Here is a 26,109-nt window from a genome sequence, read left to right as displayed (position 1 = left end):
TGATTGCGTGGGTGAGTGAGTGAGTGGGTGATTGAGTGGGTGAGTGCATGTGTGTGTGTGTGTGTGTGTGAGAGAGCGTGTGTATGAGAGAGGGTCTGCGTGCGTCTATGTGTGCAGAAAGGCCTGGATATATGTGTCTATAAGTCATTAAAGGTGAAAGGATAGATAGAGAGAGCAATTAATAAAGCATATAGTATTCTATTTATTAATAGTGAGATAGAATATAAGAGCGCCTTGTTATCCATGTCCCAGGAGTGATTGATGGGGACAGAACTGAGAGGACTTTAAGTTTACTTTGACTTCCAATGAGTAGGTGAACGTTTCCGCTGTATTTTAACCACTTGTTGTCCCTGTCTCAAGAGTGTTTGATGGGGACAGTGTTGAAAGTACTTTATTTTCAGTTCAAACGAGTAGAGGGATCTTTACTTTGTATTTTGACCCCTTGTTGTCGCCAACCCAGGAGTGTTCGATGGGCACAGAGTTATGGGAATATCAATTTTCCTTTAGAAAAGTCGATGGAACTTTTTTTGAGTTCAAAAAAGTCAAGGTAGCTTTATTTTTCTGTATAAAAAGAGTAAAGTGAGCTTTACTCTGTGTTCAGTCAGGTTCTGCCCCTATCCCAGGAGTGTCCATTGGGGGCAATGTTGGGGGAACCTGATTTTTCTGTTTATGTCTCATTTAAAGGAGTAGAGTAATCAAGCAAAGACGTTATGCTGAACTTGTATATTGATGGACCATAGCTGGAATATTGTGTACATTTCTAGATGCCACATGACAGGAAGGATGTGTATACATTGGCGATGGCACAGAAGAGGTTTTCAAGAATGGTTCCAGTTAGAACATAGATTGGAGAGGTTGGGACTGTGTATCTTGCAAAGGAGAAGGCTGAGAGGAGATTTAATTAGAACATAGAACATTACAGCACAGAACAGGCCCTTCGGCCCTCGATGTTGTGCCGACCTATGGAATGAAGCTGAAGCCCATCCATCCTACACTATTCCATTTTCATCCATATGTTTCTCCAATGTCCATTTAAATGCCCTTAAAGTTGGCAAATCTACTACTGTTGCAGGCAGTGTGTTCCATGCCCCTACTACTCTCTGAGTAAGGAAACTACCTCTGTCCTATATCTATCCCCCTTCAATTTAAAGCTATGTTCCCTCGTGCTAGCCGTCACCACCCGAGGAAAAAGGCTCTCATTGTCCACCCGATCTATCCCTCTGATTATCTTCTATGTCTCAATTAAGTCACTGCTCAACCTTCTTCTCTCCAATGAAAACAGCCTCAAGTTCCTCAGCCTTTCCTCATAAAGCCTTCCCTCCATACCAGGGAACATCCCAGTAAATCTCCTCTGAACCCTTTCCAAAGCTTCCAAATCCTTCCTATAATGCGGTGACCAGAGGTGTACACAATACTCCAAGAGCGGCCACACCAGAGTTTTGTACAGCTGCAGCATGGTTCCAAAACTCAATCCCTCTACCAATAAAAGCTAACACACCCTATGCCTTCTTAACAACCTTACCAACCTGGGTGGTAATTTTCAGGGATCTATGTACATGGACACTGAGATCTTCTCTGCTCATCTACACTACCAAGAATCTTACCATTTGCCCAGTACTCTGCATTCCTGCTGCTCCTTCCAAAGTGAATTATGAGGGGCATGGATAGGGTAAATAGGCAAAGTCTTTTCCCTGGGGTCAGGGAGTCCAGAACTAGAGGGTTTAGGGTGAGAGGGGAAAGATATAAAAGAGACCTAAGGGGCAACTTTTTCACACAGAGGTTGGTACGGGTATGGAATGAGCTACCAGAGGATGTGGTGGAGGCTGGTACAATTGCAACATTTAAGAGGCATTTGGATGGGTATATGAATAGGAAGGGTTTGAAGGGATATGGGCCAGATGCTGGCAGGTGGGACTAGATTGGGTTGGGATGTCTGGTTGGCATGGACAGGTTGGACCGAAGGGTCTGTTTCCATGCTGTATATCTCTATGACTCTATGACCTCACACTTTCCTGCATTAAACTCCATTTGCCACCTCTCAGCCTAGCTCTGCAGCTTATCTATGTCCCTCTGCAACCTGCAACATCCTTCAGCACTATCCACAACCCCACCGACCTTAGTGTCATCTGCAAATTTATTAACCCATCCTTCTACGCTCATCAGATCATTTGTAAAAGTGACAAACAGCAGTGGCCCCAGAACAGTTCCTCGTGGTACATCACTAGTAACTGAACTCCAGGATTAAAAAAATCACACAACACTAGGTTATAGTCCAACAGGTTTAATCGGAAGCACACTAGCTTTTGGAGCGCCGCTCCTTCATCAGGTGGTTGTCAGGTCATCAGGTGAAGGAGCAGTGCTCCAAAAGCTAGTCTGCTTCCAATTAAACCTGTTGGATTATAAACTGGTGCTGTGTGATTTTTAACTTTGTACACCCCAGTCCAACAGCGGCATCTCTAAATCAGAACTCCAGGATGAACATTTCCCACTAACCACCGCCCTTTCTTCCAGCTAGCCAACTTCTGATTTAAACTGCTAAATCATCCTCAATCCCATGCCTCCGTATTTTGTGCAACAGCCTACAGTAGGGAATCTTATCAAACGCCATACTGAAATCCATAAACTGCTTTACCCTCATCCATCCCTCTCAAATAATTCAATAAGGTTTGTGAGTCACGACCAACCCTTCACAAAACCATGTTGACTATCCCTAATCAACTTATTCCTCTCTCGATGATTATAAATCCAACCTTTTATAACCTTTTCCAACACTTTACCCACAATCGAAGTAAGGCTCACTGGTCTATAATTATCAGGATTGTCTCTACTCCCCTTCTTGAACAAGGTAACATCATTTGCTATCCTCCAGTCTTCAGTCACTACTCCTGTAGATGATGTTAATAAAATAATGAGAGGCCCAGACAAAGGAGAGAGAAAATGCTCCTGCTCATAAAAGGATCAAGCACAGAAAATCATGGGTTTAAAGTGATTTACAAAAGAAGTGAATATGATCTAAAGTATATGAAGAAACATTTTCTTGGAGTGAGTGATCAGATCCGGAAAGCATTGCCTGAAGAGTGGTGGAGGCAGGTTGAAGTGAAGGATTCAAGACATCATTGGATGGTTATTTGAACAGAAACAATGAGCAGGGTTGTAAGGAAAGGCACTCGCTCATGACTTGGAGAGCCAGTGCTGTCACAATGGGTTAGAATCATAAAACACCGACAGCATGAGGCAGGTCATTCAGCCCATCAAGTCCACACTGACCTTCCAAATAGTTGAGAGTATGGTGCTGGAAAAGCACAGCGAGTAAGGCAGCAACCGAGGAGCAGGAAAATTGATGTTTCAGGCATATGCGCTTCATCAGGAATGAGGCTTGTGGGCTGGGGGAGATGAGATATAAATAGGAGAGGGTTGGGGCTTCGAAAATAGCTGAGAATGCAATAGGTTGATGAAGATGGGGGAGAAAGTGATAGGTCAGAGAGGAGGGTGGAGCGGATAGATGGGAAAAGTGATGGACAGGTCAAGATGGCGGTGCCGGGTTGGAGACTTGGGACTGGGATAATATGGGTGGGGAAATGAGGAAACTGGTGAAATCCACATTGATCCCGCATAGTTGTAGGGCCCCAAGGCGGAATATGAGGCGTACGTCCTCCAGGTGTTGGGTGGTTAGGGTTTGGCAATGGAGGAGGTCCACAATCTGCATGTTCTTGGTGGAGTGGAGGGGGAGTTGAAATGTTCAGCTATGGGGCGGTGGGGTTGGTTGGTGCAGGTGTCTCAGAGATGTTCTCTGCAATGATCCGCAGGTTGTAGAGGAGACCACATCGGGTGCAACAGATATAGTAATTGACATTTGTGAAGGTACAGGTAAATTTCTTCCGAATATGGAAGGATCCTTTGGGGCCTTGGACGGAGGTGACGGGCATGGTATGGGCACAGGGTTTGCACTTCCTGCGGTGGCATGGGAAGGTGCTGGGAGTGGGGTGAGGGCTGATGGGAGGCATGGATCTGACAAGGGAGTCACGCAGGGAATGATCTGCTGTGGTTCTGTTCGCCGAGCTGGAAGTTTTTGTTGCAAACGTTTCGTCCCCTGGCTAGGCAACATCATCAGTGCTTGGGAGCCTCCTGCGAAGCGCTTCTTTGATGTTTCCTCCGGTGTTTATAGTGGTCTGTCCCTGCTGCTTCCGGTTGTCAGTTTCAGCTGTCCACTGTAGTGGTTGGTATATTGGGTTCAGGTCGATGTGTTTGTTGATGGAGTTTGTGGATGAATGCCATGCCTCTAGGAATTCCCTGGCTGTTCTCTGTCTGGCTCGCCCCGGAATGATCTCTCCGGAACGCTCATAGGGTTGGGTTGGGAAATATATCCCGAGTGGTGGGGTCTGTTTGTAGGTGGCGGAAGTGGCAGAGAATGATGAGATGTATCTGAAGGTTGGCGGGATGGAATGTGAGCACAAAGGAGGGTTCTGTCCTTGTTGCATTGGGAGGGGTGGGGGTTCAAGGTCGGAGGTGCGGCAAGTGGAGGAGATGCACTGGACGGCATCATCGACCATGTGGGATTGGGAAATTGCGGTCTTTGAAAAAGGAGGCCATCTGGGATTTTCTACGGTTGAATTGGTCCTCCTGAGAACAGATGCGGTGAAGGCGGAGGAATTGGGAATAAGGGATAACGTTTTTACAGGAGTCAGGGTGGGAGGAGATGTAGTCCAAGTTCAACTGAGATACTCAAGAAGGCATTGATTGGTTACTTGGATAGAAATAATGTGCAAGCATATGGGGGAAAAAAAGCAGGAGATTAGTCCTTCGCAATGATGCTCATGTGAAGAGCTGGAGGAGACAAAATAGACCAAATGGCCTCGTTCTGCACGTTACCACTTGTAAGATCCTGTATGAGTCTTCATTGTCACTGGGTCAAAATTCTGGACCTTTTTACCTAATGGTATTGTGTTAGTATCAACACCACTTGGTTCAACAAGCTGGCACTCCACCACTTTCTCAAGGGTAAAACCAGATGGGTAGCTAGGGCTGACTCTGCATGTGAACTCTACAGTCCACTAATCAATTAAAATGATCGCCGATAATACATACATAGACTGCTATTCTTTACAGTCTGCTCACAAATTGCTTTTCTCTAAAATACATAAAGGCATTTCTATTATCTGTGATATACTCAGGAGTTGAGGTTCCCTATAATATGTGCAGGGATCACTATTCTGGATAATGCATACAGGAATTGCCCTTCTGTATAACAGATTTAGTGACTGTAATTCTGGCCATACTGCAATTATGCTTGCATTAATGTGGAAATTTAGTAAACAAGAGTGCAATGGGGAGGCGATGATCGAGTGGTATTATTGCTGAATTGTTAATCCATAGGCCCAGGTAATGTCCTGGGTACATGGGTTTGAATCCTGCCATGACAGATGGTGGAATTTGAATTCAAGAAATATCTGGAATGAAATAATCTAATGATGTCCAACGAAACCATTGCTGATTGTTGGGAAAATCCCATCTGGTTCACTAATGTCATTTAGAGAAAGGAACTGCCATCCTTATGGTCTGGCCTGGAGGTGACTCCAGACCCACAACAATGTGGGTGACTCTTAGGGATGGGCAAGCCAGCAATACCCTTATGCTGTGAATAAACAACAACAAAAAAATTATTTGGCAATGTTATTATGAGGGAATTGGAAACCGTGAGGACCCACAGAAAAATGAGATGTATGTGTACACAGGTGCACAATCCTTTATCCGAAATGCTTGGTACCAGCTGGTTTTCAAATTCAGAATTTTTCGAATTTCAAAATAAGTGGCAGTTTGATGGTGAAATTTTTAAAAATCCTTCAGAAGAACAGACTTACTGTGAATAAAACTGGCCCTGAAACAAAATTAAGGCCTTCCAGTGCTGGTCCACGCCCCCACGTCGCATCTGAGTGACACACATTGAGTGGGTGTGGACTTGGGTTAACTGTTTGCATGCCAAACAACCTTGTTAATGAGAAACAAACTTGACAAAAATAAACCTTCGGACTTCGGAACTTTTCGGGTTTAGGGATTTTGGATAAAAGGTTGTCTACCTGTATAGGAGAAAGTGAGGACTGCAGATGCTGGAGATCAGAGCTGAAAAACGTGTTGCTGGAAAAGCGCAGCAGGTCAGGCAGCATCCAAGGAGCAGGAGAATCGATGTTTCGGGCATGAGCCCTTCTTCAGGATTCATGCCCGAAAAGTCGATTCTTCTGCTCCTTGACCTGCTGCGCTTTTCCAGCAACACATTTTCAGTTTCGTGTCTCTTTGTATAATCTATTACCAGGAATTAGATTAGATTAGATTTCTTACAGTGTGGAAACAGGCCCTTTGGCCCAACAAGTCCACACTGACCCGTCGAAGCGCAACCCACCCAGACCCATTCCCCTACATTTACTCCTGCACCTAACACTACGGACAATTTAACTTGGCCAATTCACCTGACCTGCACATTTTTGGACTGTGGGAGGAAACCGGAGCACCCGGAGGAAACCCACGCAGACACAGGGAGAATGTGCAAACTCCACGCAGTCAGTCGCCTGAGGCGGGAATTGAACCCGGGTCTCTGGCACTGTGAGGCAAAGTGCTAACCACTGTGCCACCGTGCCGCCCACAATGGGAAGGACTGTTTGTGGCTATCTGCTAGGCAATCTTTTTAAATCTAACTGGATTTGCCGAAGGCTCTCTGCTTTGTTTCTCATTGAACAAGTAGATCAAAGATGTAATATTGGTTGCTGCACAGAGTGATTAGGGAGTTCTGTGCTTCTGGTTTTCCAGTGAGACAGGTAAACCGACCCCAGAGTTTTATTGGTATTGGTTCCTCTCCTCTTCATTAATCAAAACAGGAGAGAGATTTGAGGGGCTTGCAATGAAATGAAAGTTTGGTATGTGCAAATAAACCCCATGTTTCAAATGTGCGTGTTTCTTAATCCTGACTGGAATGGTGAAGTTGCTGAAATTTTGAATCCTCCAAGCAAGTTCCTTTTCTAAATTGTAGGTAATATGTGATAACATGCAGTAAATATTTTGGAATTGTCATGTTTATAAATGGTGTAATGGGGGAGTAATTTCAGCTTGGTCTCCATATTTAAGGAAAGCATTGGCAGCAATTCAGACAAATTTACCAGACAAATGCCCGATTTTGGCATGTTCCCGATTGGGAAAGGCTGATGGGTTAGGCTTATATCCGCTGGAAGACAACTCTCTTGAGAATATAAGATGGTATGGGTCTCGACAGGTCTGATCTGGGAAACATGTTTCCAATTTTGAAGAACTTAAAGCTCTGGATCATTGTTTAAAAACCAGAGAATGCCCATATAGGACAGAGACGACGAGAGTCTCTCAGAGAGTTTTGGAATCCTCTTTCACAAAGCAGAGGAAGCAGAGGCTTTGAGTACTTTTTTAAGGCACAAGTTGATAGATTCTTGATAAGCAAGAGGGTGAAAGGTTATCAGGGTAGGTGGGAATGTGCAGTAATTAGGTCAGCCATGATTTTATTGAGGTTTGAGGGGCTGAGTGGCCTATTTCTATTCCCAGTTTCTGTGTTCAATGTTCCTAAATATGCTGAAGTATGTTTCCTCTTGAATAATATTTGCTACACTTTGTTTCTCATTATTTGTAGGACATCCCTCCTGATATATAACCTCAGCTTTCCTTTGGCTTATTTTTATCTTTTCCTTTTCCATTTGAACCCAGAGGACTGCTTTTTCCAAAAATGCAATATCTAGTTTACTTTAGTTGCCTCCTTTCAAAGCTAAAGAGCCACAATCTAGCTTCATATTCAAATTTTCTGAGGGAACAGCCTCATGGCAATTCGCGATGTAGCCTCCAATGGCTCATTCTAACTTGCAGATTCATACCAAAGTTCAGCAATAATCCACCCTCTCTCTAAGCATTTATCTGTCACGTACAACTGATTACCACCATTGTCACATCAAACTCATTCTACATTTTTTTTCCCCTTCTTTTGCCTTTCGGTCTTCATTGGTCACCACATTATAGGAAGGATGTGGAAGCTTTGGAAAGGGTGCAGGGAAGACTTACTAGGATGTTGCCTCGTATGGAGGGAAGGCCTTACCAGGAAAGGTTGAGGAACTTGAGGCTGTTATCGTGAGAGAGAAGAAGGTTGAGAGGTGACTTAAATCATATAAGATAATCAGAGGGTTAGATCGGGTGGACAGTGGGAGCCTTTTTCTGAGGATGATGGTGGCTAGCACAAGGGGGCATAACTTCAAATTGCGGGGTGATAGATATAGGACAAATGTCAGAGGTAGTTTCTTTACTCAGAGAGTAATAGGGGTGTGGAGTGCACTGTCTCCAAAAATAGTAGACTCACAGGCATTTAATTAGTCATTGGATAGGCATGTGGATGAGAATGGAATAGTGTAGATTAGATTAGATTTCTTACAGATTAGATTTCTTCGAGTGTGGAAACAGGCCCTTCGGCCCAACAAGTCCACACTGACCCGTCAAAGTGCAACCCACCTAGACCCATTCCCCTACATTTACCCCTGCCCCTAACACTAAGGGCAATTTAGCAAGGCCAATTCACCTAACCTGCACATCTTTAGACTGTGGGAGGAAACCGGAGCACCCTTAGGAAACCCACGCAGACGCAGGGAGAATGTGCAAACTCCACACAGTAGGTTAGACGGGTTTCAGATTGGTTTCACAGGTCGGCACAACATCGAGGGCTGAAGGGCCTGTACTGTGCTGTAATGTTCTATGATCTATGTTCTATTTCTCACAGTAGTATTCTTTGTTTCCTTTGCACAGTCACCAAATGCATAGAATCAGAGAATCACTGCAGTGTGGACGTAGGCCATTTGGCCCATCAAGTCCACACCAACCCTCTGTAGAGCATCTGACATAGACCCACCCCCTACCCTATCTCTATAAGCCTGCATTTCCCTGTGGCTGGTCCAGCTGGCCTGCACATCCCTGCACACCATGGGCAATGCAGATTGCTTTCAACACCCCATTCTCCTTTCAATGATTTACGCTTGTTCTTAAAAGCTGATCTTCACTCGGTGCTGTTTCTATACTTGTGTGTGATGCGGGTGTTACTAACAAGGTTAGTATTTGTTACCTGCTGCTAACTTCCCTTGAAATGAATGGCTTGCTTGGCCATTTCATAGGTTAGTTAAGAAGTAAGGTCGTGGGGGAGGTGATGGCCAAGTGGTATTAATACAGGACTATTCAATCCAGAGATCCAAATAGTGTCCTGTGGAGCCAGGTTCAAGTTCCACCAAATCAGGTGGTGAAGTTTGAATTCAATAAACATCTGGAATTCTCCAACACTTGTCAATTGCTGGAAAACATATTTGGTTCACTGATGTCCTTTAGGAAGGGAGACTGCCAACCTTACCTGATCTGAGACAAGAAAACTGCAGATGCTGGAATCCAAAATAAACAGGCAGGTAGCTGGAGGAACACAGCAAGCCAGGCAGCATCAGGAGGTGGAGAAGTCGACGTTTCAGGTGTAATCTTTCTTCAGTCCTGAAGAAGGGTTACACCTGAAACATCAACTTCTCCACCTCCTGATGCTGCCTGGCTTGCTGGGTTCTTCCAGCCTCCTGCCTGTCAATCCTTATTTGGTCTGGTCTACATATGACTCCAGATGTACAGCAATGCACTTGACACTTAATCTGCTCTCTGGGCAACTAGAAATGGGCAATAAAGGCTGGTCCGGCTGGTAATGCCCACATCCCATGAATGAATTAAAGAAATTAAATTGCTGTGGGTTTGGAATCATGTATAGGCCAGACTGGGTATGGGCAGCAGATCTCCTTTACTAAGTTATGTTAGTGGGGCAACTGTTGACAGTTTTATGGTCACTATTATTGTCTTTATATTCCATATTTATCAATCCAATTTAAATTCTACCAGTTGCCTTGATGTGTTTTGAACCTGTGACCCCAGAGCATTATCTGGGCCTCTGGATCACCTCGTCCAGTGGCATAACTACTAGCCATATACTCCTCTCCTTATCCTCATTTGTAGAGTTTTACCCTATGCTTCTAGTCCTATTTATAGAATCCCATTCCAGCCTCACATTGTTAGTCCCTTGTCATCATTCAGTGTCTGATCCTCGGTCAGCTCCTTACCTTGATTCTCGTGATTCATCCATTCAACAGGAATCGAAGCAGACCACAGAGCACTTCAGGACCTACGTGGAGAACCACACCAAACATTCAGATGACCTGAGTCGGAAGCAGATCCGAATCTACCAGCTCTACAGCAGGACCAGTGGCAAACACGTCCAGGTGCTGGGCAAGAAGATCAACGCCAACGGGGAGGACGGTGGCAAATACGGTAAATGTTTTGCTCAGTGAGGGTTGGAAGAGAAAAATAGGGGGAAAGCCAGTCAATCAACCAATCAACTCTTTCCTTTATTCCACTAGATCAAGATTAATCTGTATGTTAACACTGGTCACCTGCTTTGTTTCGATATCACCTACCCACCCTTAGTGAACCCTGTTCTGAAATTTTTAGTTGACTTGCATCCTCAACAGTTTTTGGGAGAGAAAGATCCAGATTTTCACTTGCATATGTGTGAAAAAGCATCTCTTAATGTCACTGAACTCTAATTTTAAGGTCCCTTCCTTTTGTTCTGGGCATTCCTACCAGATAAAATGGCTTCTCTCTATCTATTCTATAATCATCTAAAGCAACTTTACTGTTATACTCCTGAAGGAATACAAGCTTAGCTAACCTGAGTTCAACACCCTGAGCCTAGATACCTTTCTGCATTCCACCTAAAGTCAATGTAGAGGGATGATGACAAGTTCTGAATGCATTGACTCAGGTCTCAGGCTTCCAGAATTTTATATAACTTCAATGGAGATGCATTTGTCCATTTGCATCTTCAATAAGATGACAGGCAAAATGGATTCTTTTGTTAACGGGCTTAGACTTTCATTGAATAAGACTGGTTCATAGTCTGTCCTTGAGTATTAGTAACATGTTAGGTTCAATCCTGCGTTTGTGACAATTTCAGCCAATATTGCCGTTGAGGCAGTGCAATATTTTTCAACAAGGGCAGGTCAGAGTTACATTAAAGCAACCTTTAACTGAATAGGCATCAAGGAGCTCAAGCAAAACTAGAGTTAAGGGGAATCAGGAAGAAATCTCTCCAACAGTTGATGTCATAACCAGCACAAGAAAGATGGTTGTGGTTGTTGGAGGTCAATCATCCCAGATCCAGGACATCTCTGCAGGAGTTCCTCAAGGTAGTAGAGCTTATTGGGACAAAATTAAAAATCATACAATAGCAGGTTGTAGTCCATTAGCTTTCAGAGCGCTGATCCTTCATCATGTAGTTGTGGACGATAAGATCCTAAGGTAGAAGTTAGCAAAAGATTACAGTATTATGAAACTGAAATGATATATTGAACAAACCTATATTATTGAAACAAGGCACAGGGATGGACATGACTGGTAGCGTAATGTTCCAGGATACAAGGGAGGCAAGAGAGGAGGGGGAGTGGCGATTTTGATAAGGGATAGCATTACAGCTGTATTGAGGGAGGACCTTCCCGGAAATACATCCAGGGAAGTTATTCGGAACTGAGAAATAACAAAGGGATGATCACCTTATTGGGATTGTATTACAGACCCCCTAAAAGTCAGAGGGAAATTGAGAAACAAATTTGTAAGGAGATCCCAGTTATCTGTAAGAATAATAGGGTGATTATGGCAGGGGATTTTAACTTTCCAAACATAGACTGGGACTGCCATAGTGTTAAAGGTTTAGAAGGAGAAGAATTTGTTAAGCATGTGCAAGACAATTTTCTGATTCAGTATGTAGATGTACCTACTAGAGAAGGTGCAAAACTTGACCTACTCTTGGGAAATAAGGCAGGGCAGGTGACAGGTGTCAGTGCGGGAGCACTTTGGGGCCAGCGACCATAATTCTATTAGTTTCAAAGTAGTGATGGAAAAAGATAGACCAGATCTAAAAGTTGAAGTTCTAAATTGTAGAAAGGCCAATTTTGACGGTATTAGGCAAGAACTTTCGAAAGCTGATTGGGGGCAGATGTTCGCAGGTAAAGGGATGGCTGGAAAATGGGAAGCCTTCAGAAATGTGGGTGGCATGGTGGTATGTGGGCAGCACGGTGGCATAGTGGTTCGCACTGCTGCCTCACAGCGCCATAGACTCGGGTTCAATTCCCACCTCAGGCAACTGTTTGTGTGGAGTTTGCACATTCTCCCCGTGTCTGTGTGGGTTTCCTCCAGGTGCTCTGGTTTCCTCCCACAGTCCAAAAATGTGCAGGTTAGGTGAATTGGCCATGCTAAATTGCCCATATTGTTAGGTGAAGGGTTAAATGTAGGGGAATGTGTCTGGGTGGGTTGCTATTCGAAGGGTCGGTGTGGACTTGTTGGGCCAAAGGGCCTGTCTCCACATTGTAAGTAATCTAATCTTTAAAAAAATGAGATAACGAGAATCCAGAGAAAGTGGGTGGCACAGTGGCACAGTGGTTAGCACTGCTGCCTCACAGCACCAGTGCCCCAGGTTCGATTCCAGCCTCGGGTGACTATCTGTGTGGAGTTTGCACATTCTTCACGTGTCTTCGTGGGTTTCCTCCGGATGCTCCGGTTTCTTCCCACAGTCCGAAGATTTGCAGGTCAGGTGAATTGGCCATGTTAAATTGCCCATAGTGTTAAGTGCATTAGTCAGAGGGAAATGGGTCTGGGTGGTTTGCTTTTCACAGGGTCAGTGTGGACTTGTTGGGCCGAAGGGCCTGTTTCCACACTGGAGGGAATCTAATCTATATTCCTGTTAGGGTGAAAGGAAAGGCTGGTAGGTATAGGGAATGCTGGATGACTAAAGAAATTGAGGGTTTAGTTAAGAAAAAGAAGGAAGCATATGTCAGGTATAGACAGGATAGATCGAGTAAATCCTTAGAACAGCATAAAGGCAGTAGGAGTAGGGAAATGAGGAGGGCAAAAAAGGGACATGAGACAAATAGAATTAAGGAGAATCTAAGGAGTTTTTGTAAATACATTAAGGACAAAATGATACCTCGGGAGAGAATATGGCCCCTCAAAGATCAGCAATACGACCTTTATGAGCAGCTGCAGGAGATGGGGAAGATAGTCAATAAGTATTTTGCATCAGTGTTTATTGTGGAAAAGGACATGGAAGATATAGAACGTAGGGAAATAGGTGACATTTTTACAGAGGAGGAAGTGCTGGATGTCTTGAAATGCATAAAAGTGGTTCAATCCCCAGGACCTGATCAGGTGTACCCTAGAACTCTGCAGGAACCTAGGGAGGTGTATGCTGGGCCTCTTGCTGAGATATTTGTATCATTGTTAGTCACAGGTGAGGTGCCGGAAGACTGGAGGTTGGCTAACATGGTACCATTATTTAAGAATGGTGGTAAGGACAAGCTAGGGAGCCTGACGTCGGTGGTGGGCAAGTTGTCAGGGGGAATCCTGAGGGACAGGATGTACATGCATTTGGAAAGGCAAGGACTGATTAGGGATAGTCAATATGGCTTTGAGCATGGAAAATTATGTCTCACAAACTTGATTGAGATTTTTGAAGAAGTAACAAAGAGGATTGACGAGGGCAGAACTGTAGATGTATGGACTTCAGTAAGGCGTTCAACAAGGTTCCCCATGGGAGACTGGTCAGCAAGATTAGATCTCATGGAATACAGGGGGAACTAACTATTCAGATTCAGAACTGGCTCAAAGGTAGAAGACAGAGGGTGGTGGTGGAGAGTTGTTTTTCAGACTGGAGTCTGTGACCACTGGAGTGCCACCAGGATCGGTGCTGGGTCCACTACTTTCTGTCATTTATATAAATGATTTGGATGTGAACATAGGAGGTATAGTTTGTAAGTTTGCAGATGACACCAATATTGGAGGTGTAATGGACAGCAAAGAAGATTAAGATCAACCAGGAGAAAGTGAGGCCTGCAGATGCTGGAGTACCAGAGTTGAGAAATGTGGTGCTGGAAAAACACAGCAGGCCAGGCAGCATCCGAGGAGCAGGAGAATCGAAGGAGAAGAAGAGCTTATGCTCGAAATGTCGATTCTCCTGCTCCTCGAATGCTGCCAGGCCTGCTGTGTTTTTCCAGCACCACATTTTTCAACAAAGAAGGTTATCTTGGATTACAACCTGATCTTGATCAGATGAGTCAATGGGCTGAGGAGTGGCAGATGGAGTTTAATTTAGATAAATGTGAGGTGCTGCATTTTGGGAAAGCAAATTTTAGCACGACTTATATACTTAATGGTAAGGTCCGAGGGAGTGTTGCTGAACAAAGAGACCTTGGAATGCAGGTTCATAGCTCCTTGAAAGTGGAGTCGCAGGTAGATAGGATAGTGAAGGAGGCGTTTGGTATGCTTTCCTTTATTGGTCAGAGTATTGAGTACAGGAGTAGGGAGGTCATGTTGCGGCTATACAGGACATTGGTTAGGCCACTTGGAATATTGCGTGCAATTCTGGTCTCCTTCCTATCAGAAGGATGTAGTCAAACTTGAAAGGGTTCAGAAAAGATCCACAAGGCTGTTGCCAGGGTTGGAGGATTTGAGCTACAGGGAGAGGTTGAATAGGCTGGGACTGTTTTCCCTGGAGCGTTGGAGGCTGAGGGGTGACCTTATTGAGGTTCATAAAATTATGAGGGGCATGGATAGGGTAAGTAGACAAGGTCTTTTCCCTGGGGTGGGGGAGTCCAGAACTAGAGGGCATAGGTTTAGGGTGAGAGGGGAAAGATATAAAAGAGACCAAAGGGTCAACTTTTTCCAGCAGAGGGTTGTGCATGTGTGGAATGAGCTGCCAGAGGAAGTGGTAGAGGCTGGTACAATTGCAACATTTGAAAGGCATCTGGATGGATATATAAATAGGAAGGGTTTGGAGGAATATGGGCTGGGTGCTGGCAGGTGAGACTAGATTGGGTTGGGATATCTGGTGGGCATGGACGTGCTGGACCATGCTGACCATGCTGTACATCTCTATGACTCTCTGACTCTATTGAGATACAGACTGACTCTGACCTCACACCTTTAATGCATTGTCAGAACTGAGATGTCACCTTTTTTTATAAAACCTTAAGTTAACTTGAGAATGTGACTTAAAAGAAGTTCTGGGATTTACATATTAATAAACCGAAACTTTTAACTCATTCTAAAAGATGAAAGACTTAACAATCCAATTACTCAATGTATCATTTCAGTTTCATGACACTGTAATCTTTTGCAATAAATTCTGTGCCTTATGATCTTATACTCCACAACTACCTGATGAAGGGGCAGCGCTCTGAAAGCTAATGCTTCCAAATAAACCATGACCTTATTTGGGTCTTTGATGCTTCATCATTGAGCCTCCCTTCATCATGAGGTCAGAAGTGGGGATGGTCGCCAACAATTGCACTATCTTCAGCACCATTTGTGACTCCTCAGATACTGAAGCAGTCCAATGGAAGCAGGAGTTAAATAGCATTCACACGTAGGTTTATTAAATGACAAATAACGTTTGTGCCACGCAATTGATCATTCCCAACAAGAAACAATCAAACCCTCATTGCTTGACATTCAATGGCATTACTGTCATTGAACTCCCCCCTTTATCAACATCCTATGGTCTACCATTGACCCGAAACTGAACTGTGACTTGCCATCTAAATACAGTAGCTACAAGAGCAGGTGATGACCTGGTGGTATCATTGTTAGACTATTAATCTGGAAACCCGTGTAATCTTCTGGGAACATGGGTTTGAATCCCACCATGGCAAATGTGAAATTTGAATTAAATAAAAATCTGGAATTAAGAGTTTAATGGTGAACATGAAATGATTATCGGAAAATCCGATCTGGTTCACTAATGTTCTGTAGGGAAGGAAATCTGCCAATCGTACCTGGTCTGGCCTACATATGATTCCAGATCCAGAACAATGCTGTTGATTCTTAACTGCCCTTTGAGCATTTAGGGATGGATGCTGACCCAGCTAGTGATGACCACATCCTGTGAATGTACAAAATGAGAGGTCAGAGACTTGGAATCATGCAGTGAGTAACTCACCTCCTGACTCCCAAAATCTTGTTTGCCATCTATAAGACACAAGTCGGGAGTGTGGTGGAATGCTCCCCACTTGCCTGGATGGGTACAGCTCCAACATCACTCAAGAAGCTTGACGCCATCCAGGAAAAATCAGTCTGCTTGATTCGCATGTCATCGATTACATTCAACATTTATTCACACTCAGCTGCAACTGTAAGCGCCATCTACAAGATGCACTGCAGCAAGGAATGCAAAGTACTGGGCTAATGGTAAGATTCTTGTTCGCGTAGATGAGCAGAGAGATCTCTGTGTCCAGGTACATCCTTGAAAGTTGCCACCCAGATGGATAAGGTTGTTAAGAAGGCATACGGAGTGTTAACTTTTATTCGTAGAGGAACTTTTATTAGAGGGATTGAGTTTCGGAACCATGAGATCATGCTGCAGCTGTACAGCTGCATTTGAAGTATTGCATACAGTTCTGGTCACTGCATTATAGGAAGGATGTGGAAGCTTTGGAAAGTGTTCAGAAGAGATTTACTGCCTGGTATGAAGGGAAGGTCTTACAAGGAAAGGCTGAGGGACGTGAGGCTGTTTTCGTTAGAGAGAAGAATGTTGAGAGGTGATTTAATTGAGAGATATAAGATGATCAGAGGATTAGAGAGAGGCTATAGCTTTAAACTGAGGGGTGATAGATATTAGGCAGACATCAGAGGTAGTTTCTTTACTCAGAGAGTAGTAGGGGCATGGAATGCACTGCCTGCAACAGTAGTAGACTCGCCAACTTTAAGGGCATTTACATGGTCATTGAATAGGCATATGGACACAATTGTAATGGTGTAGGTTAGATAGGCTTCAGATTGGTTCCATAGGTCGGTGCAACATCGAGGGCCGAAGGGACTGTACTGCACTGTAATGTTCTATGTTCTCTGTTCTAACTCACCAATCTTCTTCCACAGCAGCTTCCAAACCCACTATCTGGAGTGGTGTGCTACAGTGGAGTGCCTCAGGGTTCGGTGCTGGGACCCGAGTTTTTCACAATATATATAAATGATTTTGGATGAGGGAAAATATGTACCATCTCAAAGTTTGCAGGTGATACCAAGGTGGGTGGGAGGGTGAACTGTGACAAGGATGTAGAGATCCTTCAGCATGATCTGGGCAGGTTGGGTGAGTGGGCAAATCAATGGCAGATGCAGTATAATTTGGATAAATGTGAGGTTATTCACTTTGGAAGCAAAAACAAGATGGCAGATTACTACCTGACTGGCAGTAAATTGGGAAAGGGGAGTGTGCAGTGGGACCTGGGTGTCCTTGTGCACTAGTAAGGTAAGCATGCAGGTGCAGCAGGCGGTAATGAAGGCAAGTGGGATGTTGGCCTTAATTGTGAGAGGTTTTGAGTACAGGAGCAGGGATGTGTTGTTGCAGTTATACAAGGCCTTGGTGAGGCCACACCGAGAATATTGTGGGCAGTTTTGGTCTCCTTTCCTGAGGAAGGATGCTTTTGCTCTCGAAGGAGTGCAGTGAAGGTTTACCAAGCTGATTCCGGGGATGGCGGGACTAACACATAAGGAGAGATTGACTAGGTTAGGATTGGTTTCACTGGGGTTCAGATGAGTGGTTGGGGGGGTGATCTCATAAAGATATATAAAATTCTAACAGGACTAGGACAGGGTAGATGCAGGGAGGATGTTCCCGATGATGGGTGTGTCCAGAACCAGGGGGTCACTGTCTGAGGATTTGGGGTGGACCATTTAGAATGGAGATGAGGAGACATTTCTTCACCCAAAGAGTGGGTGAGCCTGTAGAATTCAGTACCACAGGAAATAGTTGATGTCAAAACATTGAATGTATTCAAGAGCAGATAGATATAGCACTTGGGGGCGAATGGGATCACAGGTTATGGGGAGAAAACAGAATTAGGCGATTGAGTTGGATAATCAGACATGACTGTGATGAATGGCAGAGCAGGCTCGAAGAGCTGAATGGCTGCCTCCTGCCCTTATCTTCTATATTTCTATGTATCTAACCTCTATCCTGTACAACGGCTAGGGCAGAAATTACACTGGGACTCTACAGACTTTGATTCCTTGTCTAAGCTGCAGACCATCTATACTTGGAACTAAATTGCTGTTCTTTCTGGGTTAAAACCCTATAATTCTTTTGCTAACCATAGCTTGGGTGTATGTATGTCACATGGGGTGGGTTAGGGTTAAGTTCCACCACCTTCTCATGGCAATTAGGGATGGGGAATAACTACTGCCCTAGCCAGCAATGCCCACATCTTGTGGACAAATAAAATAAAACATCCTTGTAGCACAAAGGAATAAATTGCCTCAAGATCTCTACTGAAGAGAATATGCGTGAAGACTACCAGGTACTTCTGTGGGGCTCGGGTCCTCTTGCTGGATTAAGCTGGAGTTGACAAGGGGAATGCACCGATTAATGTTAACTGACCAGCTTTCTCTAAACTTTAGACCAGGCAAGTTGACTGACTTTGATTGGTCAGGGGATTACCCTGAGAAATGAACCCGCCAGTGACTGTCAGCAATTTTGGTGGACCTGAAAAAGGTACATTGGGTGTACATGTTCTTTATGTCTGCAAAGAACATGCACTTGTGTATTCGCCAGAGCTCCTTAGACAATACCATCCAAACCCATGATCACTCCAATCTCGAAGGACAAGGGCAGCAGATGCTTGGCAACACCATTGTTTGCAACTTTCCTTCCAAGCCACTCACCATCCTGACTTGGAAATATATCATTGCTGCTGAGTCAAAATCCTGGAACTACCCTCTCTAACAGTAATATGGAATACATCACTGGTTAGTGTAAGCTTTCCTGATAATTTGACTCTTAGAGTCAGGTGTTACTCTAATATAATGTCACAGCAATCCCTCCAGAGCCAACATATCCTTTTTTAAGTCATGATGCACAGAACTGTTCACAGAACTCAAAGTACAATCTAACTAGCGCTTTCTTTAAGTGAAGTATAACTCCTTATATTTCATTACACAAGTTCCAAAGCATTCAATTGTGGAATTTAAATTCAATCAGCAAATTTAGAATTGAAATCTAATCTCAATATTAGTGACCATGAGGGGAAAGTGAAAACTGCAAATGCTGGAGTTTAGAATCAAGAGTGTGGTGCTGCAAAAGCACAGCAGGTCAGGCAGCATCCGAGGATCAGGAAAACCATTCCTGATGAAGGGCTTTTGCCTGAAACGTCGACTTTTCTGCTCCTCGGATGCTGCCTTTTCCAGCACCGCGTTAGTGACCACAAATCTACCATCATTTGTTATAAAAACCAAAGTGCTTCCCCAGTACCATTTAGGGAGGGAAATCTGCTGTCTTTACATAGAACTTCAGATCCACAGTGATGTGGCTGACTCCTAACTATCCTTGCCATGGCTCTATAAACCGTTCAATTCAAGGGCGAGCAGGGATAGATAACAAATGGCTTGCCAGCAATGTCCATATCAGAGCTGAAAATGTGTTGCTGGAAAAGCACAGCAGGTCAGGCAGCATCCAAGGAACACGAGAATCGACGTTTCGGCCTGACCTGCTGTGCTTTTCCAGCAACACATTTTCAGCTCTGATCTTCAGCATCTGCAGTCCTCACTTTCTCCTTTTTCAGCAATGTCCATATCCCATGAAAGAATAACGTAATGACTGAATCAGCTATTAAGAATGAGGATGAGGTCTTGAAAAAGAGGATGATGAAGGTGAGGATTGAAAAATGATCCACATTTAGAGACTGTGAGCAAGATGAGTATCACTATGACGAATGGTAGCCAAAACCAAGTCTCTTTTAACTTGCACTGCGTCTAGTCTTTCACCATTTCATAAATAGTCTGATCTTGGAATCCCTAAAGTGTAGAACCGGGCCATTCAGCCCATCGATTTAAACACAGACCCACCAAACAGCATCCTACCCCATCCCTGAACCCTTGCATTTCCAATGGCCAATCCCCCTAACCTATATCCCAGGATATTGTGGGGAAGTTAGCATGGCCAATCCCCCTAACCTATATCCCCTGGATATTGTGGGAAATTTTGCGTGGCCAATCCCCCTAACCTATATCCCTGGATATTGTGGGAAATTTTGCATGGCCAATCCCCCTAACCTATATCCCTGGATATTGTGGGAAATTTTGCATGGCCAATCCCCCTAACTTATATCCCTGGATATTGTGGGAAATTTAGCATGGCCAACCACCTAATGTGCACATCTTTGGATTGCGGAGGAAACTAGAGCACCAAGAAGAAACCCACGCAGACACAGGGAGAATGCACAAACTCCACACAGTCAGTCATCCGAGGCTGGAACCAAACCCAGGTCCCTGACACTGTGAGGCAGCACTGCTAACCACTGAGCCACTGTGCCACCTTGACCTGTTCCTTTTCGATCCAAAGTAGATGTCCTCAAGTTTGCTGACAGTGAACTCCATGCACGACATATTTTTGTCTAATGCATGTAATCCCAATGCAATTTCACACTTCCATGTACACTGCTTACAATGCCACTTACATTTATGCCTGACAAATTCGGATACGTGCCTTTTTGTTCCATCGTGTAAGTCAACGGTGTTTTGATCAAGGTCAAGACAATTTGGGATAGGCAATGGAAACCTTGCTAAAGACATCCTCCCCCATAAATGAATGAACAAAACTATTGGGCTGAACTGGTTCAAGGCTGTGCCAGTGACATTAACTGAGGATGGAAGGGTTACAATCTGGTCTGTATGTTTAAACAACACACCATGGGCAGCACGGTGGCACAGTGGTTAGCACTGCTGCCTTACCGTGCCAGAGACCCGGGTTCAATTCCCACCTCGGGCAACTGTCTGTGTGGAGTTTGCACATTCTCCCCCGTGTCTGCATGGGTTTTCTCCGTGTGCTCCAGTTTCCTCCCACAGTCCAAAACTGCAGGTTAGGTGAATTGGCCATGTTAAATTGCCAATTTGGGTGAAGGGGAATGGGTCTGGGTGGGTTGCTCTTCGGAGGGTCGGTGTGGACTTGTTGGGCCGAAGGGCCTGTTTCCACACTGTAAGTAATCTAAAACACACATATTGAGGCCCTGCAACAAAGGATGAATAAATTGGCCATTGACGTCATGGGGATGTTATTTAAAATTTGCATCTAATTAATTAACACTGACTTAGTTCAGAAATCCTTTTAAAAATCTACCTTTTATTTCATACTTTTTAGTCATTATCTATGTTTGATTTCACAATCCTTCAACATGATTGTTTAAAGAATCACCTCACTCAGGTTTCATATGTCTTGTTTCCCTAAACATTGCATCACCATCAACATGTACTTCCTGCCACCTGCTTGCAAAATATCATCGAGATTAAATGGGCCAATACCCATTACATACATTCTGAGGGAAAATTATGGCAGAACAATTTAAATGTGACTAAAGGTCTACTGACGCCAAAGGTGTCAAAAAGGCAGCTCACCACCACCTCCTCAACAGCAACTCGGGATGGCAATAATAGCCACAATGCCTGTCCCACAAATGAATGAAAGAAGAACAAAAAGTTATGTTTACTTTGTCTCTTTGTATTATCTCTGGAATTCGTAGAGTCCAACCTTTGTCTGCGGATCCAATAATATCAACCCAATAACATGCAACACATTTATAAAGATTTGTTGTTCTGTTAAAGGATGGTGTAGATTGATAATGTGTACTGCATTGACCCAGAAGTTCTGGATGTAAATGCAAAAACTTTGCCATTGTTCCCTCAGCTCACGTGGACAAACTGAATGCTTACTTGATTGATTCCATGTCGGATAACTATTCACTGAAGCTTGCACAGTTCAAGTGATGAAGCCTTGCTTTGATAAGATGCTATCTCTTCATGTTGGCAGCCCTTTAAAGGTGGATTTAGCATTTATCCTTAAACCCGGTGTCCTTTCAAAGCTCACCAGCCCTTGTGGCTGTTTCGTTTGATATAAATGTTTCATTTTTAGATAAAGTTACACGACGGAAGGCAATCTTATTCTCGTTAGATGTTTATCTCAAGTTTGCTCTTAGATCACTGCTCCAGGTGAAATTATACATGCTTACCAGAAGTGTAAGATGAAGGTGAAGGGGTGGATGGAAGAAAGCCATTCAGCCCCTTATATCAGGCTCAGTTTTTAATTGAACCATGGCCTCTCTATTTTACAACTCCATTGACGCAATATATTCCTTAATATCATTAACCAAAAAAGGCAATTAATTGGTGAATCTGCAGAGCTGCCTCTCCAAGGCAAATTTATCGTCTGTGAATATAGTACTCATAAACTGAGTACCACTCCAGATGAGATCTGACCAAGGCTCTGTGCAGCTAAAACTTATTTCTCTCTTGTGTATAACCTTCAGATCCATACTGGTCCCTTAGGTTATTGGTTACCTATCATTTAGAAGATAGTCCAGCTCAGTTTTGTTTATGTCCCAATTGGATGACCTCTCTTTTACAAACAGCAGTTACCACTAGTTTAATACTTAATTGAAATTTGCTGCCTGTATAGAGTTATTTTTCATCAATCTGCTTAGATATGAAATGACACGTCTGTGGCAAGAGGGAGTTAGAACATAGAACATAGAAGAATACAGCGCAGTACAGGCCCTTTGGCCCTCGATGTTGCGCCGATCCAAGCCCACCTAACCTATACTAACCCACTATCCTCCATATAGCTATCCAATGCCCGCTTAAATGCCCATAAAGAGGGAGAGTCCACCACTGCTGCTGGCAGGGCATTCCATGAACTTACGACTCGCTGAGTAAAGAACTTACCCCTAACTTCAGTCCTATATCTACCCCCCCCTTAATTTAAAGCTATGCCCCCTTGTAACACCCGACTCCACATGCGGGACAAGGTTCACACTGTCAACCCTATCTCACCCCCTAATCATCTTGTACACCTCAATCAAGTCACTCCTAAACCTTCTTTTCTCTAATGAAAACAGTCCCAAGTGTCTCAGTCTTTCCTCATACGATCTTCCTTCCATACCAGGCAACATCCTGGTAAACCTCCTCTGCACCCGTTCCAGTGCCTCCACATCCTTCCTATAGTATGGCGACCAAAACTGCACACAATATTCAACTGCACACAGTTGAATGTGGACCTTCTGATCCAGAGATTGGGATATTACCACTGTGCTGCAAGAGCTGTTGCTGGCCCTGTAGACTTGAATCAACAGGAGTTTTCAACCTGAGGTTGATAGACTTTAGTTAGATAAAAGCACTATAAGAGATATGAGACCAGTACAGAGTTTGATGACAGAATGACCGATCTAAAGGTGGAACTGTTGTGAAGTTTGCAGATGACAGAAAGATAGGTGGAGGGACAGGTAGTGCTGAGGAAGCTAGGAGGCTGCAGATGGACTTGGACAGGCTGGGAGCGTGGGCAAACAAGTGGCAGAAAAAATGCAACATAGGAAAGTGTGAGGTTATACACTTTGGTAGGAAAAATATAGAGGGGTATACAATTTTCTAAATGGGGAAAGGCTTCAGAAATCTGAAGTACAAAGGGACTTAGGAGTCCTAGTTCAGGATTCTCTTAAGTTTAACATACAGGTTTACTTGGCAGTTAAGAAGGCAAATGTAATGTTAGCATTCATTTCAAGAGGGCTAGAATACCGGAGCAGAGATGTACTGCTGAGGCTGTACAAACCTCTGGTCAGATTTCATTTGGAATATTGTGTGCAGTTTTGGGCCCCAGGAAGGATGTGCTGGCATTGGAGGGGTCCAGTGGTGGTTTACAAGAAAGTTCCTGGAGAGGAAGGGCTTGGCATGTGAGGAGCAGTTGAGGACTCTGGGTCTGTACTCAATAGAATTTAGAAGAATGAGGGAGGAACCTGATTGAAACTTATAGAATACTGAGAGGGCTCGAACATAGAATAGAGAACAGTAGAGCACAAGAACAGGCCCTTCGGCCCACAGTGCTGTGCTGAACATGATGCCAAATTAAACTAATCCTGTATGCCTGCCCTTAGTCATATCCCTCAATTCATGTACTTATCTAAAAGTCCCTTAAACGCCCTTATCATATGTGCCTCCAACACTGCCCCTGGTAGCATGTTCCTGACTCCTACCACTCTGGGTAAAAAACTTGTCCCTTACATCTCCTTTGAACTTTCCCCCTCACACTTTAAACACATGCTCCCTGGTTTTAGATATTTAAACTCTGGGAAAAAGGTTTTGACCATCAACTCTATCTGTGCAACTCATAATTGTATAGACTTCTATCAAGTCTCCCCTCAGCTTCTGCCACTCCAGAGAAAGCAACCTGAGTATTTTCTAGCCTCTCCTTCTAACTCATACCCTCTAATCCAGGAAGCATCCTGGTAAACCTCTTCTGCACCTTCTTCAAAGTCTCCACACCCTTCTCGTAATGTGGCATGGATACAAGAACTTGCTAATGACGATACAAGAATTGAACACAATATTCATATCTGTACCTGATTTATATCCTGCCATATTCTTTGACAACTTTCTACACTATCTACATCGAACTTTGTATTGTCTGCAAAGTTACTAATCCACCCATCAACATTTATGTATATCACAAATAGCAAAGACCCCAGTAAGGATCCCCACGGAACACCATTAGTCACAGACCTCTAGACTAAAAAATCCCTTTCCACCATTACTCTCTGCCTTCTCTGGGCAAGCCTATACTGAATCCAAATGGCCAAGTCATTGTGGATCCCATGCATCTTAATCTTCTGGATTAGCCTACCTTAAGGACCTTGTTGAAAGTCTTACTGAAGTCCATGTGGACAACATCCACTGCTCTACCCTCATCAATCACCTTTGTCACCTCCTCAGAAGATTCAATCCAGCTAGTAAGACGTTACCTGTCCCGCAGAATGCCATGCTGACTGTCCCTTATTAGGCCATGCTTTTCCAAATGCGCATAAATCCTCTCCAACAGCTTCCAACCACCAACGTGAGACTCACCATTCTATAGTTTCCTGGATTCTGTCTATTTCTCTTCTCGAACGGAGGAACAAATTTAGCTACTCGCCAGTCCTCCGGGACCACTCCAGTGGCTAATGAGAATACAAAGATCTTAGTCAAGGGCCCCTCTCCATAACCTGGGTAGATACCATTGGGGCCTAGGGGCTTACCCACTTTAATGGTCTTCAAGAGACCCAACACAACTTTGTTCTTGTTCTCAAAATGCCCTAGGATATTAGCATGGTCAAATCTCACTATCTGTCATATCTTTCTCCTGGGTGAACTCTGACGCAAAGTATCATTTAGTATCTCACCCAGATCCTCTGCCTCCAAGGACAAGTTCCCTCCTGAGTTGGATAGAGCAGACATGGATAAGATGTTTCCACTAGTAGAAGAGACTAGGACCAAGGGCACAACCTCAGAGTGGAAAGGTGGCATGGTGGCTCAGTGATCAGCATTGCTGCCTCACAGCGACAACTTACACATTGTCCCTGTGTCTGTGTGGGTTTCCTCCGGGTGCTCTGGTTTCCTTCCACAGTACAAAGATGTGCATGTTATGTGAATTGGCCATGGGAAATTGCCTCATAGTGCCCAAGTGGATGAGCTATGGGAAATGGAAGGCTACAGGGATGGGACTGGGGGAGCTGGTTCTGGGTGGGTTGCTCTTAAGATGGTCGGTGTGTACTCGATGGGCCAGATGACCTGATTCCACACTGTAGGGATTCTATAATTTCGAACAGAGATGAGGAGGAATTTGTTCAGCCAGAGGTTGGGGAATCTGTGGAACTCATTGCTACAGAGGGCTATGGAGGCCAAGTCATTAAGTGTACTTAAGACAGAGATAGATAAGTTCCTGACTGGTAAGGGGATCAAAGATTTGGGAGAAGGCAGGAGAATGGGGTTGAGAATCTGATGCTGATAGGCCCAGGTGGCGGAGGGGTGACAGCATAGTTATCATTGGTGAGTTGGCAGTGAAAAGAAGATAGACACTTTCAGTTATATATTTTCATTCTTTTTACTCTTAAACTGAACAAAATGGTGCCAGATTGTGGCAACAGTTGAAGCTTTTCATTGTATTTTACTGCATTATTCACTGTACAATACATGAGACAATAAATCATC

The 26,109-nt window shown here is 44.1% G+C and overlaps 1 protein-coding gene across 1 annotated transcript in view; it reads left to right on the top strand.

The window, feature by feature from the left end:
* The window catches only part of fgf24 (fibroblast growth factor 24), a 120,928-nt gene that overhangs the window by 61,401 nt on the left and 33,418 nt on the right, over positions 1-26,109 (top strand). Inside the window, exon 3 of the mRNA XM_043700927.1 lies at positions 10,158-10,335. Within this exon, the coding sequence (XP_043556862.1) occupies positions 10,158-10,335 (178 nt within the window). The remainder of the gene's footprint in view (positions 1-10,157; positions 10,336-26,109) is intronic.

This window comes from Chiloscyllium plagiosum, chromosome 1 (genome assembly GCF_004010195.1).
Source record: "Chiloscyllium plagiosum isolate BGI_BamShark_2017 chromosome 1, ASM401019v2, whole genome shotgun sequence".
NCBI lineage: Eukaryota > Metazoa > Chordata > Chondrichthyes > Orectolobiformes > Hemiscylliidae > Chiloscyllium > Chiloscyllium plagiosum.
This window is presented reverse-complemented; position numbering and strand designations above follow the sequence as displayed.